At 47.7% G+C, this 15313-nt stretch overlaps 7 protein-coding genes across 7 annotated transcripts; 5 read left to right on the top strand and 2 right to left on the bottom strand.

The window, feature by feature from the left end:
* Nucleotides 1-921: 921 nt before the first annotated feature.
* Nucleotides 922-1977, top strand: N7529_001555 (uncharacterized protein; the record flags this gene model as incomplete). Its single annotated transcript, XM_057237086.1, has 1 exon — nt 922-1977. The coding sequence occupies one exon, from the start codon at nt 922-924 to the stop codon at nt 1975-1977; it is 1056 nt and encodes a 351-aa protein (XP_057101773.1).
* A 1256-nt stretch (nt 1978-3233) lies between these two features.
* Nucleotides 3234-4883, top strand: N7529_001554 (uncharacterized protein; the record flags this gene model as incomplete). Its single annotated transcript, XM_057237085.1, has 1 exon — nt 3234-4883. One exon carries the CDS (start codon nt 3234-3236, stop codon nt 4881-4883), a length of 1650 nt encoding a protein of 549 aa, XP_057101772.1.
* A 264-nt stretch (nt 4884-5147) lies between these two features.
* Nucleotides 5148-6590, top strand: N7529_001553 (putative C6 transcription factor; the record flags this gene model as incomplete). The annotated part of the gene is made up of 1 exon (XM_057237084.1): nt 5148-6590. The coding sequence occupies one exon, from the start codon at nt 5148-5150 to the stop codon at nt 6588-6590; it is 1443 nt and encodes a 480-aa protein (XP_057101771.1).
* A 205-nt stretch (nt 6591-6795) lies between these two features.
* N7529_001552 (uncharacterized protein) lies at nt 6796-8076 on the bottom strand (the record flags this gene model as incomplete). The annotated part of the gene is made up of 4 exons (XM_057237083.1): nt 6796-6980; nt 7039-7285; nt 7338-7846; nt 7899-8076. 4 exons carry the CDS (start codon nt 8074-8076, stop codon nt 6796-6798), a joined length of 1119 nt encoding a protein of 372 aa, XP_057101770.1.
* An 823-nt stretch (nt 8077-8899) lies between these two features.
* Nucleotides 8900-10701, top strand: N7529_001551 (sugar porter family MFS transporter; the record flags this gene model as incomplete). Its single annotated transcript, XM_057237082.1, has 3 exons — nt 8900-9015; nt 9077-9942; nt 10001-10701. 3 exons carry the CDS (start codon nt 8900-8902, stop codon nt 10699-10701), a joined length of 1683 nt encoding a protein of 560 aa, XP_057101769.1.
* Nucleotides 10702-11431: 730 nt separating this feature from the next.
* On the top strand, nt 11432-13366 carry N7529_001550 (uncharacterized protein; the record flags this gene model as incomplete). The annotated part of the gene is made up of 3 exons (XM_057237081.1): nt 11432-11510; nt 11581-12519; nt 12582-13366. 3 exons carry the CDS (start codon nt 11432-11434, stop codon nt 13364-13366), a joined length of 1803 nt encoding a protein of 600 aa, XP_057101768.1.
* Nucleotides 13367-13421: 55 nt separating this feature from the next.
* On the bottom strand, nt 13422-14441 carry N7529_001549 (ribokinase; the record flags this gene model as incomplete). Its single annotated transcript, XM_057237080.1, has 1 exon — nt 13422-14441. The coding sequence occupies one exon, from the start codon at nt 14439-14441 to the stop codon at nt 13422-13424; it is 1020 nt and encodes a 339-aa protein (XP_057101767.1).
* Nucleotides 14442-15313: the final 872 nt, after the last annotated feature.

The raw sequence follows: 15313 nt of genomic DNA, 5'->3' as shown, positions 1-15313 counted from the left end.
TGGTGGGCATTCAACCAAAGTACATGCACGGGATTTTTTTGTCAACTTGTTCCAGCGTATTTTCTGGAAATTGACGATCATGGCTTTGCGATACAAAGACTTCCGACTGTTCAAGCTTCAAGTCCAGCGTGCAGCAGATGTGGACTTCAAATTTGGTGTTATGATTTCTCATTAGAATTTCATATTCGTGGAAAGTTTCTTAACACAACCCAACAGTCTTTAGAGAGATCTCCTACCCCCCGGATGTACAGCGCAACCCAACAGTGCTCAATCATCGGGTCACACGGATGAGTCCTTTGTTTTCCAGAAGATGACAAAATCCCATCTAGACCGCAGAATCATGAAATGCTAGGGAACTAACTACATTCCGAATGTCGGAGTTCTTTACACAATGATGTTTCCCGCCACCCAAATGACTGCCATACGTACATCCTCTACCGCGGCTGATCATACGTTTGAGCTGCAACTCACCGACTATTAAGGTTGCGAAATTGCTTCTGAGAATTGGAAGGAAATCCAGACTTTCATGCAGAGCCTTGGAGGAATTTGAAATTGTATCTTCATGTGAGAACTACAAAAAACCTTGGCGAGGACTTGGTGACTTAATGACGAATTTTGTCTGATATTACTTGTCATTCTAGCAATCGCAAGATATTATTGATTCCTTGAGCTGCTCTCTTTGTAGCATGCCACACTTTGTATCGTGACACTTGACTAATTCCAATACTCAATCTTCGAGGAAAAGCACTATTTGAGATGGACAACGAATGGTTTCATGGGCATGTGATCTTTCTCACAGGGGCAACAGGTAATCTTGGGGGTTGCTTGTTGTATAAACTAGCCATACAACTTCCCACATCGAAGATCTTCGTATTAGTGCGAGGATCGGTCCAAAGGGCAATTGAGGCATGGGAGCAGTCAATGCCAGAGCAGGCGGACGATATCATTGCCACTGGAAAGATACAGTTTGTCTTGGGTGACATGACCAAGCCTGATCTCGGCCTATCCTCTGTCAATCTCTTGCGTCTAAGAAATGAAGCCACAATAGTGATCAATGCGGCTGGGGATATCTCCTTGTCTCGGGATCTTGCAGAAACATTACCGGTTAATTGTACCGCACACTTGACCCTGGCCACTATGGCAGACAGCTTCACACAGTTGAAATACTTTCTGCATGTATCAACTACATATGCATCCAGCTTTCTCCCGGATGGCGTGGTAAAGGAACAACTCTACCCTCTATACAAGGATCCCTGGGAAGAACTTGCCGAAATCGAGGCCACAGGAAAATCATCTTATACAAAGCAATTTGCTGCTCCTTATGCTCTGACCAAACACCTAGCCGAATGTTTACTTTCAACCGGCGATCACAAATATCCGATCCTCGTCGTGCGACCTTGCCTTATTTCGCCAGCAATAGAAGATCCTTTCCCATTTTACGGAAGCGATGGCGCAATACCCGTACATTCATTCATTCAGATCCTGTTAGGAGACTCGGAATATGGACCGTTCAAACTTGAGCAAACACTCCCTTGGGACGCAGCATGCAACGAGATCCCAGTTGATCTCGTGGCACGCACGTGTCTCGCTCATGTTGTGAAAGGTACCACAGGTGTGGTCCATGCCAGCGCCGATTTATACGTACCACGAACCATTGGTGAGCTGCTTAACCGTATGCGCCAGTACGCCCCAGATGGGGTAGTCGAAGAAGTTAGAAAGGCCGGGATCGGTCACAGAGAGGTTACTGCTCCTGAATTTTTCAGCATGATCCAACAATTTGCTCGGGACTGGAAAATTGAATGCGCGCGATCTCTTCACTTGAAGCAGATGGCGGGACCGCTAGGACTATTTCTTAGTGGCCATGACCCTGAGATCTTTTTCAAACTTCGAATTGAGAAGCTTGCCAAGGCTCTTCTGGGAAAACTTAAAAGTACTACTCCGTCGGGCAACAAGGTTTATCAAAGTCTGACTCCGTGAGACGGGATATTGTTGAGCCTACCGTATCCTGGTGTTGGTGATATTTGTTCCTGTATTATCAATTGAGCTAAATAACACGTATGAGCGGCTAGTTCGTTTTATATATTCATGACTGGTGGATGGATGAACTAAATCTTTGGATATAAAAATAGTGTGTCTAGGTGGCTAGAAACCAGTTGAAAGCGTCTTTCAGCCAACAATACACATTGTACCAATATTTTATAACGAATAGAATTCATCGGGTCAAAACCCGAAGCTCAGGAGACAAGAAATGCGTAAGTGATGATTGAAAAATTCGATCAAAGGGAATCGTTGAAAGAATCTAGAAATGAAGACAACCACATAGGCGTCAACTAAATAAAGGAAAGTGTGATTATTTCACACACAAAAAACCTTGATAAAGAATATAATACTGGCCTAAGTGTTCATCTAGCTTGTGCTTATGGTGAGGTGGCTCCTGTCAGACAAAGCCCCCTCGAGAAACCCAAGGTGAACAGAAAGAGGAAAAAGAAGCGACGCTGAAGGGATAATTCCGAGGCTGACGTATCCCTATTGTTGTAGTAGCATAAAGATAAAACAGTCTATATTTGATTGATTTAGTCATCCTTATGATGATAATCGCATCAGCGCATTTGTTTAAAATAAGCATTTCATGCACTCTATCAAATCTGACAAAATACATTGTCTTGGCAGTAAATTGCATACCTTTCGTCCGCTGAACAATTCTCAAGGTCGCCAGCTGCGCCACAACCCCACACTCCAGCTAGCACAGTTGGCATTCAGACTGGTCGGGATTTGAAAAAAAAGGCAAAGATGTAAGAAAAGGTAAAACAGACCAAATATCCACACTGTACTCTGCCAGGCTTACCTAACCGATAGATACGTGATTGGTCCGATGGACTCTACCACCGGAGTGGCCGATGTATTCACGCCATAGGGCTGCTACCAACCTCACAATCCTTCAGCTTTTCTGTAATTTCCTAATTTTTAGCCACTGTTTGTGGTTGACAGCGGGTAAAGCACAAAGTGGAGCATCGCGTTGAATGCCTTCAGTTGGGGGGCAGGTGGAGCTGGACTAGGAAACAGGACTAACATAGCGAGCGATGGCTGAGGTTCTTATTTTTCCTCTGTTATTGATATTTAACAAGTGAAGTAGACAGAGATAAATAAACAGATTCATTACTGCCCTTCTCAGTTCTTTATTCACATTTTCACATTTTCTATAGCTTGTCATACATCACGCTACAATCGAAACAATGATCTCGAAAGTTTTGCCGCCATTGCTCCAACCGACCCTTTTACAAATATACCTTTCATGGGTTGATGGTTGGCTTTATTTATCAAATGGCTATGACAGTTCGCCTAAGCGACTCTTTAGTTTGGGCGAACTGGCTTCCCTCTTTGAGGTTGAAAATATGCACCAGTTGATGGACCATAATAGTTTGATGCAGGCTGTATACTCATTCAAACAACACACAAAGAATGGAAGGGTTAATATTGGCGGAACAAAGCCTCCCTCATGTCAGGAGACTGATCTTTTCTCGGAACAATATAACCCTCAAGTGGAGTGTGACTGTGAGGCTGCCGAGTCGATCCAGAACCAACAACCCAACTCATTCTCCAAGCTCCATACATGTCGAGCTATTCAAAGTATGAAGATAGTCATGGAAACGGTGATCACACGACAAGACGAATGGCATAGCACCGGCCTATTCACACCTACAAAACTTAGACTCGCTGTCGACGAGCTGATACACTCAAGCTCAGATATTCAGCCACCACCACATACATGCCAGGGAACCAAAATATCTGCCGCCATCCCAAAAATCAAAGCTCCAGACCGCCGCCCAAACCCTTTCGTTGACAGCAACACTAGAATCAGCAACCAACTCTACCCAACCGCCGAGCAAATCAAAATCTGCACAGATGCAAAGTATTTCGGCGTCATGGCCTGCGGTGGAGGATTCTGTGATCAAGGCCTTGCTCGTGCCGTAGCGGACTCATGCAACGACATCTTGATTGGTGATTACTGCGAGGCCGCTGACGCAAAAGGGCTGAGACTCCTCCAGCAGGTCGGGGCCGCAGCAGTAGCATTCTTGAAACTATGCAATATGGCGGGTCGGGTGACAGACTGGCAGTTCAACAATCTCGCCGCATATATCGTGCAATGCCGAGTCCTTGGATATTATCGTGATCATGCCCGACATCGCCTCCCGCATGGGATCTACGGTAGTCGCATGACGGGACTCGGGATCCATCGGCACATCGATGTTGCCGCTTTCCATGGAGTCATGACTGCCTCTTTAGGAACGGGTCAGCATTTGACTGAAAAGGAATACGCGAGGATTGTCGAGGCGACAGTTTATATCAACGATCTGGTGGACTTCCGCGGTGACACAATGCGCAAACAGCGAGAGAATGTTTTGATTCGCGGCATTCGGGGGAATCTTTGTGAATACCTGGATAAAACGATTGGACAGTGTCTAGAGTCAGCGATTGAGGTGGTTGAATCTGGCGAAGTCGGTGCTCTGCTCGTCATGGGGTACTGTAATTGGGCCATCATGTCAGCTCATCACAAAGTATATGAATGTCTCAAAGGGGTTCGGAAAGTCCAAAAGCACTCAGCTTGTGACTACGAATCGGTGTCTCATCTTACAAAATATGCACGACTGATGGAAGCATTGAGACCGTATGGCACTCTCGGAAGTGATGGACCTTTGACATCAAAGAAGAGGATCGAGATGGACAAAACTTATACTCTGTGTCAAGGGTCTCCGGAGATGCACCTTGCCTGGCTTGCAGATGCCACTCGGAGTTTGCTCGAACCCAGTACATTGAGACAGATTGTTGATGTTGTGCATTTTGAGTGGAGTGGCGACGTGGGTGCTGTTGATTATTGTCCTTGAGTGATTGGGCGGCCTGGTATGTTTTGAATTTGTTTCAAGACTTTTCAATATTTCCTATATATGCGTGCAAATAAGTGTGAACATAGACAACTAAAGACACAATGATAAATTGGAACTCAGTCGCCAACTGGTCAATTTCCCTGACTAAGTGGATGTCTTTGTAGGTGGACTTCGGAACGTCTCCGCAATTCTTCCCTTCTTTTTACCCCAGAATTTTAGAAATCTCCAGAATTTTCAATATCACCCCAAATATCACAATGCACAATGGAAGAAGTGCCAATAATGGAGAGAATTGAACCCTTCACTCCGCTTATCGAGGAAGAAGCCTTCTTATCGCCGGGAACATTCTCCAGCGCAGACGAGTATGCCGCAAACCCCAGATTCCTTGAGCTGCAAGAAGAACTTCGTTGCGTCCTCTTTTCCGCAGTCGCAAGTCTCGAGCCAACAGCCTACACATCACCAGCGCCTCTAGAACCAGAACTTCCTCAAAGAAGAGCCTCACGCCAAAGTCTAGATTTTACGCGAGTGATATCAATCCCTAAAATCAGACTAATTTTCTACCTCAAGAATTGGATCACAGAATGTGCCCCATATCTCGATAAATTCGATGAAGCGCGCCATTTCGGCGTTCACATTCCCATTCTGGCACAAGGTTCGCCAGCTCTTTTCTACGCCATTCTCGCATTCTCAGCCCGCCAGACAGAGCGCAAAGCCTGTCTCGACAAGGCATATGACAGTCTTGAGCTGTATCAAGAGTCCATTAGACTCCTAGCACCGTGCCTCCAAGCCAAAGACCCAAATGTTCTCGTCACAGTATGCATTCTCGCCGTGATGGAACTAATGTCCGTAAGCCCGCGCGACTGGCGACGACACGTCGAAGGCTGCGCTGCGCTCTTTGACTCCTTCAATGTAAACGGGCTCTCTGGGGGGCATCTCCAAGCTGTTTTTTGGTGCTATGCGCGCATGGAATTGTGCGGAGCGATCATCTCTAACGGTGCCGAGAGCACTGTCCTCCCATTGGAGAAATGGGTTCCAGCGATGCCGCACGCTGGGTCAAAAGAGAAGGAGGAAGATATGATCCGTGATCTGTTTTGCGACAATGGCCGCGCATCTGCGGATATGCATGCGAACTGGGCTGTTTACCTGTGCGCGAAAGCGTGCGACCTCTCTTGTCGACGGACGCGTTACTTGGAGCTCGGCGAGACGACCGGTGATTCACGACCGTTCTCTGAGCAGTGGAATCGGCTCTGGGATGAGTTGCAGTACTGGATTGAGACGCGACCGCCTGCTATGCTGCCAATTAAGACTACGGGGATGGGGAGTGGGCAAATATTCCCGGAGATTTTGTTTGCGCACTGGGCTGCTATTTCTGGCAATCAGTTGTATCATGCGGCGTCGATAATGATGTTGGATATGAGGCCTGTGGAGCGGGGGCCGCCGGCTGCTAAGCCGCATTTCTCGGCTATTTGGCATGCTCGTCGCGTTTGTGGGATCTCGCTGACAAATCCTCATTCTGGAAATTTGATCAATGCTATTCAGCCGCTTTATATTGCAGGGAAGTTGCTCAGTCATCACAGTGAGCATGTCGAAGTCGCGAAGTTGTTCAAGATTATTGAGCGCACGACTGGGTGGGGTGCTTTGTGGCGACTCAAGGATCTTGAGCGTGCCTGGGGGTATGAGCCGGGAGAGATTCTAGGTGTGATTTGAGGTTTAAATGTCACTTTACACTATCAATCGATGCTCCAGCCAAGATCGACAAGGTCGGACACTACAATGAACAAGAAAGTGACGGGCATACTGGGAGTGTTTGTAACATTGCATTCTATGTCTATGATTCACTCGACTTGAGCATCTTCCAGCTCAATTGAATATGGGTATATACAAGAATAGCCCAACCGACCGGCCACGCAGCCTACTTCAAGTCGGCACACGACTTAGGATACTGCAGAGCATGCTTGATCCGATTTCTGAGCTTTTCAGCATCCACCTCGAACACATAGTTTACCTCCCGGATACCTTGAGGCGCAAGAGCCTTCTGATACACATGGATGTTTCCATAATTGGGACTACCATATGATGTATCCACGTCCAGGTACACTTGAAATTGTTAGCCTCATACCACTGCAATTCAAATGCATATTCCACATTGACTTACCGGAGGTCTGGTTAACGGAAAGAGACGGGTCAACCATCAGTGCAGCGGCTGTCTCGTCCCAGAAGGGGAAAGACAGGTCGTAGTACTTATAGAAAAGCTTGCTGTACGGGTTAGGGACGGAGTGAACCTCTTCCATGAATTCTTTGGTCGGGAAAACTTGGTTAGCAACATTGCCAGCGATGGTGATATTTGGGAAATCGGCCGTGAGGGCGATCTTCGAAGCTTCGGGGTCAATCATCAGATTGATCTACATTGTCAGCAATCAAACAAATATGAAGCGATTGAGTAAGGATACTTACATCCGACTGATAATCTGCCAGCATGATACTTCCAGTGGCTTCTAGCATGTTGAGATCAACGTATCCACCCATAATGACAAGATCCTTCGCAAGCGACGCAAATTGCGGGTCCATACGGACAGCAAGCGCAATATTGGTCAATGCGCCGGCCGAGTAAATGGATACCTGACCGGGATACTTGTGCACCATCTCAACCATGAAGTTGGCGGCTGAGGTGGTGTTTTCCGGTCGGCCCTTGGGGAATCCTTCCTTGAAAGCCTCCTTGACAATCCGGTTCGGATCACCAGAAGTAGGATCATTACCCTGAGCTTCAAGGGTCTTGTTCTCAGGAGCGAAAGCTCCTTCCCAAGGCAGCTTGCCGTGAACCATCTCCCATGCCTGGAAACGGGCGGGGGTGTTGATCAACGGCCATGTGGCACCTGGGTATACGGGAATGCAGCTTAAATTCCCGGCTTCTAGGGTTGCCACAGCATGCAATGCACCCTGCGCCTGCCAGCTGTTGGCGGTGTCTAAAACTTCCTTAGTGATTCGATTGCACTGCAGAATGATGTGAATACCCACCTGAGGCCAAGCCCAAGATTTCCACATCGCCATCAAGAGCCACTAGGTAAGGCACGAAACCTGCTGTATACCAATCATTGTCCATGATGGCATAATGCTTATCCGCCCGCGCAATCGCGCCCGTGACGCAAGTAAGCATTGAGCTGCAAAGCAGCGGGACCGAGACCTTCCAATGCATTGCAGGGATTAAGGGTAAGCTTGCCGAATACAGAACGCAAGTAAATGATAGTCTAAGTATACAAAATACTATGCAAAATAGAATCAATTGAATAAATATTCCCGCCCACTCACCGAACCCTTTATACCTTAAATTCCATTTCCAACCCCAGACTTCCTCAAGAACATATCCACTTGAATACCACACCATCAATAACTTTACGTCAATTGGAATCCTCTTCCTAGTCTCTCCGCTCTCCGTAGTCAACGATCAGCAAGGACTGTACCAAGCAAGGCCAAACGAGTGGCTACGATTTCCCAAAATGGACGAAGTGCCTAGATCTCTCCACACTTTTTCTCTGTAGACCTAAGAATGTCTTAGGGCCGAGTGAAACCCATTTAGGCCCTAATAATCCAACTAAACCGTCTTAAGGTTTTCCCGTCCCTAAGCAATTCTCACGATTTTCCCCTCTGATGTTAAAGTGGATCTTGATTTGTTCCGAGATTTCCACTATTTTCCGCGTGTGCAGCCGTTTCTATCCGTTCTGGGGAGTCGTAGGCTATGAACCACTCAATATAGTTTAGCGGTCGGGTTCCTCCACAGTTTTGCCTCCACAAATTTCAAGATTTTGGGGTTCCCGGGGGTCGTAGCGAGTCGGGACGCCGAAAAACTGGGGATTGATGTTGAGTTTTTTTTTCTCACGTGGTGCCATCGTCGGACTGCATGACAGAACTAAATAAACTAAATAGACTAACCATGTCTTGTTAGTGAAATTGTCTATATATGGGACCCTCCCCCATGTTTTTGATTCCCCAGATTTCGTTCAATTGATCATTTGCCCGATATGACTATGACGGACCAAACACCCGACGTGGAAGCGCGTGTGCACATCGCCAAGAAGTCCATGTGGCAGTCTATCTTCGATAACCCTAAAGTTCTTCTAATTGCCTTTTTTGCTTCGTATGTTCCTTCGGTCACATTTCTCCACTTCACTCCAGGGCTGTATTGACTTATTATTCAGATTTGGTGGTTTTGAATATGGCTACCAACAAGGTGTCCTTGGCCAATCCCTGGTCATGACCCGATTTACAGAGAACTTCCCAACAGTAGTCGCATCTTCAACAGCCACCGGTTGGTTGACTTCAGTGCTTCAATTGGGCGGTATCGTTGGCTCTCTCGCAGCCGGTATTCTCGGCGAAATCTTCTCGCGCAAGTACACCATGTTTTTCGCCTGCTGCTGGGTTATCCTCGGCAGTTACCTGTACGTCGGCGCAACAGCTGGCAACCCATCTCTTCTGTACGCTGGCCGATTCTTCACTGGTCTAGGCGTTGGTCTATTTAGCGGTGTTGGACCGCTGTACAATGCTGAACTTGCCGCACCCGAGATGCGCGGTCTGCTGGTTTCCTTCTACCAATTCGCTACGATTCTCGGTATCATGATTTCTTTCTGGGTTGGTTACGGAAGCAACAACATTGGTGGCACAGGCGAGACTCAGTCAGATCTGGCGTGGCGTCTACCTTCTATCATCCAGGGTATTCCAGCTGTTGCGCTTGCTTGTGGAATCTGGTTTATGCCTTTCTCGCCTAGATGGCTTGTCAAGCAGGGCCGTGATCAGGAGGCACAGGAAACTCTCGCTTGGATGCGCAAACTCCCTGTTGAGCATGAGCTTGTTCAGGTGGAGTACCTTGAGATCAAGGCCGAGGCTGTCTTTGAAGAGCGTGCATTTGCCAAGGCTTCCCCTAAGCTCGCAGATCGCGAGAAGAAGAGTGTTTTCATGAACCAGATTGCGCAGTATGCCAACTGCTTCCGGAGTATGGATAACTTCAAGCGTGTTTGCATCGCTTGGTTGGTTATGTTCTTCCAGCAGTGGAGTGGTATTGATGCCAGTGAGTTTTCTTTCAACCAACACCTACACTTGATTCACTGCTAACCAGTTTGATTTAGTCATCTACTATGCCTCTAATGTCTTTGTCAGTCTCGGTCTGACTGGCGGTACCATTGCTCTTCTGGCAACCGGTGTCACCGGTGTCGTCTTCATCATCAGTACCGTACCCGGAATGTTGGTCATCGACAAAATCGGCCGCAAACCCATGCTGCTGGGCGGATCCCTCGTTATGTTCGCTAGCATGGTGATCGTCGGTGTGATCGTGGCCAAGTTCCAACACGATTGGCCTGGTCATGTCGCGGCTGGCTGGACTGCCGTTGCCCTCATCTGGCTCTACATCGCCGGCTTCGGCGCCACCTGGGGCCCTGTCTCATGGACCCTCGTCTCTGAAATCTTCCCACTCTCCATCCGCGCCAAGGGTGCCTCGATCGGCGCATTTAGCAACTGGATCAACAATTTTGCCATTGCTTTCTTCGTTCCGCCTATGCTCAAAGCCTGGGAATGGGGAACTTACATCTTCTTCGCGGGATTCTTGGCTGTCGGTATTGCCTGGGTCTGGTTCTTCCTTCCTGAAACCAAGGGCGCATCCCTAGAAGAGATGGATCGTGTGTTTAATAGCAAGGCTGGGGAGCAAGATGCGGAACTCCTCCGCGAAGCACAGCGAGACGTTGGTCTGACCTCTTTCCTTGAGCGTATGAGATCGGCTACTGGTCGGGATCTGGAGAAGTTGGAGGGCTCCCAGTATATCGAGAAGCTTTGAACGAGTTTTTTTACGTTGGATATATATATGGGAGGCTGTGATGTGGTGTTTTGTCAACAAAATCGTATTTAATCTATTATGGAATGTCACGAAGTCAATTTCTTTTTTTTAAATTCGCTAGATCCACTTAATTTCCCCATACTCAAGCTATTTTCGCCATGGATTTCCCCATTTATTTAAATCTCGGAATCTCGGGTGGCGTCTGATGAAGATTCCATAGAACGAGGGCGGCTCGTAGCGCTGGGGCAAGAATGCCATATCGCCTGTGTCCACTTGAACACTTGGATAAAATAATTTCAATCTTGTGGCCATTGGGAATTAAATGATGAGTTTCCAAGCTTAGGTGCTCTTTACAATTCTTTGTAACACAAACTGCTATCGTTCTGATTTACCAAGAAAAGGAAAGAGACAAGGAGTTCATCCGGCATTCTAGAACGAAATATTTCATACAAAGGTTCACAAAGTCATTACTTCCAATAGGAACTTGCCTCCATGATTTCCTAGGGAAGTTCTACACGACGGTTTAAAATTATATACAAATGACCAATTGGTCGCAATCGCCTACTGCCCTTTCGGCTCGACTCTCCCGATTGGAGTAGAACCCCACGACGGACCCGAATTATCGGCCGCCTCCGGCACTTCACCACATATCGGGTTTGCGGAGCCTCCAATCTTCTTTTCAAGCTATCATCCCGTCCATCTGGGGTCATGCAGTATCCATCTCATCACCATGCCCAGAAAACCCACGCCGGCAGCCAAGCAGCGCGTGAGGACGGGCTGCTTGACGTGTCGAAAACGGAGGAGAAAATGTACGTGTCACGTGTCACTTTTCATTTTACCTTTTGATATTGTGTCAATGACACTAATATGTTGATTTAGGTGATGAGCAGAAGCCAAACTGTGCCAATTGTGAGGTCAAGGGGTTCACGTGTAAATATGGCTCTGATCTGGCCTTCGTGCAACCGCGTTCTGGGGTTGTGGAGGGTACCAGGCAGGGCTATAGCACTATCACGGTAAGTGGATGTCAAACATTGTATCGTGAATGCAATTCTAACAGGATGAAGTTCGTGGATGACTCGCCGCTCGCCGCTGGTAGGGAGAATAAAGACCAGAGGCCAGACGAGTCTCAAAGCAATGCTGGCTTCTCTCTAGACGGGCTGCAATCTTCAACAGAGAGCCATGATGAATCGTCAGATGCACCTCGTGCTTTCGAATTCCAAAGCACACTATCAGCTGCGGTACCGACTGTCGACTTCTCTGACCCTCCGATCCCCTTTGTCGGTGGTCGGAGAACGCCGGGTACTCGATACATCAACAGTCCTCCCTGTTTTGGATACCCAAGATCAGCTGCTAGTGCCCAGACATCCGCGCGGCGAGGACAGTTTGTAAATAGTAACCCAGAAACTGATTTGTTGCGACATTTCCGGTACCACGTTGGGCCTTGGATTGACACCGGGGACCCAGAGCTACCGTTCGGACTGCAAGTCCTTCTGCTGTGTCGAAGTAACCGAGCTCTCCAAGCTGCTGTTCTTGCAGTCTCTGCCGGTCAGAGACAGCTCATGTCACTATCAAATGGCAGTGATCTGGAACATAGTCAGAACTTCCGAAAAGAAGCGGAAGGAAGCCTTGCGTTTGAATCTGATTTAGCCAGACATGCGGGTCAGACTCTGCTCATGCTTCAGGATGCTCTGCCTGCTGGACCTCAGCAATGGAGGAGTTTGCTTGTTCATAAGATTGAGGGTGCTTGTGACTTTGCGTCACACGCCGGTCAAGGAGAGGAAGTCGGAGAAGCATTGTTATGGCTTTACTTCCGATTCGGTAAGAGACATTGTTCGTCTAGATGGACATCAAAGAGAATGCTAATCGATATTACTGGGCAGATCTCGCAGGTTCCATGACGTTATCAAAACCACCCCTGATGCCTTTCCGATCATTATTACAGCGTGATGGCTCGTCAGTCCACCATCCGCAATTCGAAATACAACCTCAGACCGTTCATCGTGCATACAAACATATTCTGTGTCTGCTCGCTCACTGCCTAGCTTTGATCCACGGAGATCCAGAAACAATATCCCCGCACGCAGTCTCATCTCCAGAGCTGGCAGTATTCCCTTCTCTACGACAATCCCACTTCCTTTCACAGTGGACATTTCTCTGGTCCGATTGTCAAAAATGGTACAATGACCGACCGGTGAACGTGCAGCAGATCGTGGACATACGCGGAGGTGAAGCCGACCAAATTGATCCAGATCACGACTCCTCATTCCCCATTCTCATTTTCACGACGCCAATGGCGCTGGTCGCCAACGCCGTCTACCACATAATCTCTCTCTTATTGTTGACCCATAAACCACGCCTTCTGAAATCGCTCCCAGGACCAAGGTCCGTCACATCTCATATCTGGCACGCGCAATCCATCGCTGGCATAGCGGCTAGTAATGACTCGCCCGAACAATGGGATCCAATCCTAGTGGCCAGTCTTCTCACCATCGCAAGGGAGATGACACATGAATCGCAACAGGCGGTCATCCTGGAGCGTCTAGCCAAGATCACCGCCACAACTGGTATCAAACTAGACCGAGAGACAGAAGCACTAGAGGCATCGTGGAATTTGGCGCGATATGAGGAGGAATTCGAAGATGAGCCTGATTCAATGATTGCATAAATATACCCCAAACGCCAATCTATACTTTTCATCAACTATATTTACATCTTATACTTCATTCCATATCATAGGCAAAGGGAATGCTCTGCATTGCACCTTGCTTTTGAACACATCTAGCAGCAGCAGCATTAGCCTTCTCCACTGCACCTTGAATAGAATCGAACGACTCTAAACTTTTCCCAGTCGCCAGGAAGCGTGCCACAGCAGTCGCGAAATAACCAACAAAAGTATCCCCCGCAGCAGTGGTGTCCACGACCTTTGGAACCTTAACACCAGACACAGTGCCCGTGACCCCAGATCTCGTCGAGAAATAGACACCCTTAGCACCAAGAGTAATCAAAACAATTTCAACCCCGGCTTCCTTATGGAATCTCGGCGCCATCTCCTCAGGCCTCAATTCCTCAGCAGCCTCAGCATCATCAACGGGCAATCCCTGGATTGATCTTGCCATCTGCACAACCTCCGTCTCATTCATAATCAACACCGCTGTCCCGACCAAAGCAGAGAGCGGCACGCCCTCGGGAAACACGGGCGCAGGATTGAACACGACTTTGGTGGTGCGCTTGTTGAAAAATTGAAGTAATTCCAGCGTCGTGTCGCGTGGAATCTCACCCTGCAAAACAACAACATCTGGCTCACGACCCTCCAACGTAGAGGTAATAGACGACACATCCTGCATCATCCCGGCATGATTAGCACCCGGGACCACCAGAATGCGATTCTCCCCATTGATTTCTTCAACAATGATGCTGGCTGAGCCGGTCTGAACATCTGATTGCTGGATGAATGAAGTGTCGACGCCAGAATTTTCTAAAGCGGGCTTGAGCAGGCTGGCGTAGTAGGGATCTTCGGCGCCGACGGCACCGATCATGCTCACGGAGACATCTTGGCTTTTAGCAGATGTGAAGGATGAGCGACCGCAGGCGACAGCCTGGTTTCCGCCTTTTCCGCCCGCTGAGACGGTTAAAGATGTTGCTGTAAGGGTCTCACCGGCTGCTGGGCAGCGGGGGGTTGTTGTTACAAAGTCGATGTTTAGGGAGCCAATGATGCAGATGTGGGGTTTGGTTGTGCTCATTTTGACGAAGGGATTGTTTATTTTTGGTTTTGGTTTAGGGATCGATAGGAATGTTGGAAGGGGAGTTTGTTAAATGATTCTTATGTTCTCGGGATCTTTGTCGGCATCGTGTCTTCATTCCCGAGAAGTTCACCCAATTTTTCCTGATCCGGGTCCGTAGCCTACGACTGTCCCAATCTGGTTAGACTATCATGTTCCAAATATGGTTTAGCGCCATCATGTGTATAGTCTCCTGTTTTGGTGTGTACCTTGGGATTTTGCCACTCTTCCTTTTCTTTGCTTTTCTTCTTCTTATATAAAGTAATTTTAGAGAAACGAGCCAAATGAAAAACAACGTTCTCCATCCAGAGTACATGCGATGCTTCATTGGAGACGCGTTTATTTACTAGTAACAGATACAGATTCTGATCCTACAGCTGGTTGGTTCGATGTACTTTATATATCGACCGTGGATGTTTTTGTAGTAACGGTTGAACTTCGGTTGTGCGAATTCACCGCCTGTGGAGCGAGGGCTCAGGTACCTGATACAGTTGTTTGAGATTGCTGTGGGAATGCAGGGGTGTGTCCATAGGTGTGGGAGGTTGTTAGCTCAATGTTTGTTTATATGGAATCAATTGGCTCGTTTTGGTATAATTGACTTTTCCATAAAATATATGTCTTTGAGGTATAGCGACTGTGTTTTGAAGTACAGAAATATGAAATTCTTATGTTTGTTATAGGTCATGCGCCTCAGTCGATCATGATGTGACTTCCCCGCAAAGTCGGGGTAAAGGCTCCACAATCAAACCATTGTCTCCCCCTCTTCTTTTTCTTCTTCTCTTCACATCTCTCTCTCTCTCTCTCTCTTTACAACTACTACTTTACTACCAGTC

Source organism: Penicillium soppii (genome assembly GCF_028829465.1).
Source record: "Penicillium soppii strain IBT 18220 chromosome Unknown utg000002l, whole genome shotgun sequence".
In the NCBI taxonomy this organism is placed as follows: Eukaryota; Fungi; Ascomycota; class Eurotiomycetes; order Eurotiales; family Aspergillaceae; genus Penicillium; species Penicillium soppii.
Note: the sequence above shows the minus strand (reverse complement) of the source record. Positions and strands in the feature narration are given on the sequence as shown.